General features: G+C 46.3%; 1 protein-coding gene across 1 annotated transcript; it reads left to right on the forward strand.

Annotated features, from left to right (window-relative positions):
- Positions 1 to 213: 213 nt before the first annotated feature.
- On the forward strand, positions 214 to 3611 carry LOC129014180 (putative uncharacterized protein encoded by LINC02694). Its single transcript, XM_054451295.1, is given in 3 exon segments — positions 214 to 345; positions 1751 to 2238; positions 3368 to 3611. Coding segments are annotated over 2 exon segments (540 nt in total). The 3' UTR covers positions 2159 to 2238; positions 3368 to 3611.
- The last annotated feature ends 598 nt before the right edge of the window (positions 3612 to 4209 follow it).

Raw genomic sequence — 4209 nt, forward strand, 5'->3', positions numbered from 1 at the left:
AGCACAGGCTGATCAGGAGGCTGCCCCACCAGGAGCTCTACTGAAGGCTGCATCCTCTCTGCTGAGAGTCAACCACTGTGCTGACTCACCATCCTTGTGGTTGAGAACCCATCAGCAAATTGGTGGCTCTGATGAGCCCTGGAGCTGCAAAATATAGGCCGGGGAACCTCAGCCGGAAGGGACTTCAGTTAGTGACAGGTTTTCTATTCTGATATGGAGCTACAAGGGGCCCAAGAGGACCTGGGCATTTCCCTCTCTAGTCCCCAGAGGAACCATGAAACCAGGCCAGGAAGCAAGGCTAAGGGCAGGAGCAGCATCTATCTCCAGGGGTCTGTTTGGACGGCTGTAAGTCCTACCTTGCTCTGTTTTTTTCTGCTATGGCTGAACCTGGATCTAGCAGGGTCACCATCTCAGTACCCTGGTGAGCTTAGCTCCTGCCTCCCAGAGAACTGGAATGACCTTATTCAGACACCTCCAGCAATTTCAGGCTGGGGCTCCTGCCTGTATAAGTCAGGGGCAAGGACTGGGGAGTCAAGAGGGTTAAGGGAGTGAGAGGTGAGAGTTACAATCCACATTGTATTTTATGTCAACAGCATCCCCTGGAGTACTGCAAAGCTCTAAGTCAGATATCCTAATGGGGGGCATCACCCATCCTAGACTTTCTCCCCTGCCCGATGCCCCTTATACCAACATCAAACCAGCACATAGCACTGTACTTGGCCATTAAGATAGTAAATAAATGCCTGGTGAATGTATAATAGTTTGATAGACGGAAAGATGCCCACTCCCCCAACCCAAAGATGTTCACATTCTCATTCCCAGAAACTGTGAATATGTTATCTTAATAGCAAACAGGATTTTGCAAGTGTGGTTAACATTAAGGATCTTGAGATAAAGAGATTATCCTAGATTATCCGAATGGGCCCAATCTAATCCTAAAAAGCAGACAGGCTTCCCCGGGTGGAGTCAGAGACAGAAATGCATCTAGGGGAAGTGGAGTCAAAGAGAGGGCCATGAGAGAAGGATTCCATGCCCTGTGGCTGGTTCTGAGAGGTAGGGACTCTATGTAATGACAGAGCAAATGTCTTCTAGGAGTTCAGGGTGGCCCCAGTTAGCAATCAGCAAGGACTTCAGTCTTACAATCCCACGGAACTGTCAAGACCAGAATGAGCAAAGATAACAATGCACCCCCAGAGCTGCCACCAAGGAACGCTGTCCTGCCGAGACGTTGATTTTAGTCCTATGAGACCCATAGGACTTCTGGCCCATAGAACTAAATGATAGTGTGTGTTTTAAGCTGCTAAAGTTTTGGTAATTTATTATAGTAGCAAGCGATAATAGAAATGGCTATAAAATGGACTGTATTTTGTAATTGAACATAATTTTCTTGCCTCTGGTGTCCCTAATTTCCTTGGTGGCTGCCAGTGGTAGAGAAGTCTTTTCCATGGTTAGCTATGTGCCAGTGACGGGGAGGGCATCCTTCCTCTGGTCTCAAGTGCTTCTTGGCACCCCTGGGTTTACTTTTTTGCTGATGTCCCCTGGCATAGGTGTTGCTAGAGGCTGGCGTTTTTAGGAAGCACATAGAACTCTCTGCTGCTTCATAGTCAGTCAGTGGCTCCATCCCAGGCAGGTGCTCCAGACCCATCCCATTTATTAATCATCTTCTATTCTGTACAAGAAACTTGATGAATTTTATTTCATTTAATTCTAACAACTATATGAATTAGGTAATGTTATCCTCATTTTACAGGGAGGAAAGCTGAGGCTCAGAGCAAGTGAACATCTAACCCAGGGCCACCAACAAGAGCTCAGGGATTGGAACCTAAGAGAAGATGCTTCCCTTCTCTTCTCAAAGAGTCCTTTTGGGGCTGGCAAGTTGATGCAAGCTCCAGCTCATGTCTTCAGACAATGCTTGGTCCAAGGAAACGCACGGATCTCCTGCATTACAAAGTTTGACTCCAAGAGAAGCCCAGAAGTGGCTTCCAGCCTCTCCTACCTGACCGTGCCCCGCCGTTCACCACTTCCTGTCTTCCTGTGACCGAGTGACAGATGTGTCTGTGGGGGCTGCTACTTGGGAAAGTCTACCAGGAGGAGAGCATGCCAATCTCTCCTCTCAGATCCTCTGGGGGTTCCTTTCCCCACCCAAACTAGGCCTTGATGTCAAGGCCTAGTTACAGGGACATCAAACTAGGAGGTTGATGTCGGTGTGGTGTGGAAGATGTTGGGGAGAAGCTGCAGGTGCCTTCTTACTAATTCTTCCTGAAAACTTGTCTCTCCCTCTCCTTGTTAGTCTGTTTTATAACTCACACTCCAGCCAGGGGGAAGTAAAGGAGCTTATCCCGTTCACAGATCCTGTAACCCGTGGTGGTTATTACCTCATAGCTGGTGCAGTGTTCTTTGAGCCTGGCAGTTTGGTTTAGACTCAAGTGTCTATTCTTTGCAGTCTTTCTGGGGTTGGTAGCAGAGAAAGAGAAAAGAACAGGTAATTCGATCACTCAGGTTCTTCGTGTGTAAAAGTTAAAGCCCTACCACAAACGTATGAGTGGGTATTATAGTGTAATAACCTGGACATCACCAAGACAGCTTCCTCACCTCAGGGCTTTTGTCTTCCTCAGGCCCACCTGAAGGCTCTCTTCTCAGTCACGGGGGATGGAATTGTTTCATCCCTGGCCTGCTCTGGGCCTCAGTTTCCCTATTCCAGGATACTTTCCCTATTCCCTATTCTGCATCATTAAAAAAAAAAAAAAAATACACTCCTGATAGAAGTCGGTTGATGCTTTTGGCCTGCAGCCTCCTTAAGGTTAATAGTGCAAATAATTTCCTCAGGGGCCCTGGCTGGCCTATTGTGGGTGGACCCATGAAGTGTCTTGATTTGCTGTGATAGGAGCCACCTTGGCTTCCTGTGGAGATAAACCCTGCCCCTTGTTCCCACTTTAAGCTTGAAAAGTCCCTTATCCAACTTTGGAATGGGAACTAGAAAGACTAAGTGGGGTCTCTCAGGGGTTGCTTCTGGGGTCACTCAGAAAAGGAGAACCAAGCAGTCTTGGCTGAGAGACACCTGAGGTTGGTCACTCGGCACATTACCAGGGGCTCAGCAATGACCAGCCTGCAACCATCCTGCCTTTCCCCAGGGGGCTGGGCTCCAGCCATGGAGGGTAGACTGGAGACTCCTTTGCCTTTCAACACTGCTGGCCTGTCTTGGGTCCTGCACGTCTTTTCTCTACTCATTTTGTGGCTGTGGTTAACTTAGCTAACCTTTCAGTGAAATAATGTCTAGTGGCATTCCTTTACATTTTCCATGTGCTGTTTTTTCCATAACTCCATTTTCTTCAGGGCTGAGTTTGGGTCTTCATTTTTCCACCCACAGGCCTAGTTAAGCTTCGTCTTGTGCTCCAACTTACCTGCCCCAGACTTCTTGGATGAACATTGTCAATCTGGTCATACTGACAGTGAAACTGCCACCTAGTGGTCACTGAGGTGTGCCTGCCTTTTCATGAGCTCTCTTGCTGCTGGTTATCGGAAACATCAGTTGATGGTTTTCTTCTAAACTAACTCAGAAGCTGTGATGTGAATCAGACCAAACAATTTATCTGCTTCAAATCCATATTGTAAAGAGGTTTAATATAAAGAAATATTTTCAAATCAAAATAAATAATGAAGCAAAAATCAGATAGACATGTACTCCTTTGCCAAACTAGAACACAATTTTTTCTTTGATTAAATTTCAATTCAAATGAAGTCCTACAAAGACAAAACAAATCAACTAACAAACAGCCCAAAAAAAACACCTAAACCAAACAGCCCAGCAAAAAGTGGAATGGTCATTTTCATTTATCCAACACAAATCTACTTAGTGCTGGGCTGGTTCTGGTAGGCAACCAAGTGTTTAGTGGGTACCTGAGCAGCTCATTATAATACAACGTGGCAATTTAAAATCAGGTGAAGAAATGCAGTGGGAGAAAACAAAGAGGACTTGCTAACTCTGCAGAGCAGTGACATTTGAATAGACTTGTCAAGGAAGACTAGATGTAGTCAGGCAGGAGGGAGAGAGGGTAGGGAGGGAATTCTACCTGACTAAGGAAGAGCATGTGCAAGGCCTAGGGGAATGGAAGAGAAGAATGAGTTCAGGTGTCTGGAAGAGGTTGTCTTAGTAGGTTTCCTGTTGCTATAACAGAATACTACAGACTGGGTAATTTATAATGAAGAGAA

The sequence above is a fragment of the Pongo pygmaeus genome, chromosome 16 (genome assembly GCF_028885625.2).
Source record: "Pongo pygmaeus isolate AG05252 chromosome 16, NHGRI_mPonPyg2-v2.0_pri, whole genome shotgun sequence".
NCBI lineage: Eukaryota > Metazoa > Chordata > Mammalia > Primates > Hominidae > Pongo > Pongo pygmaeus.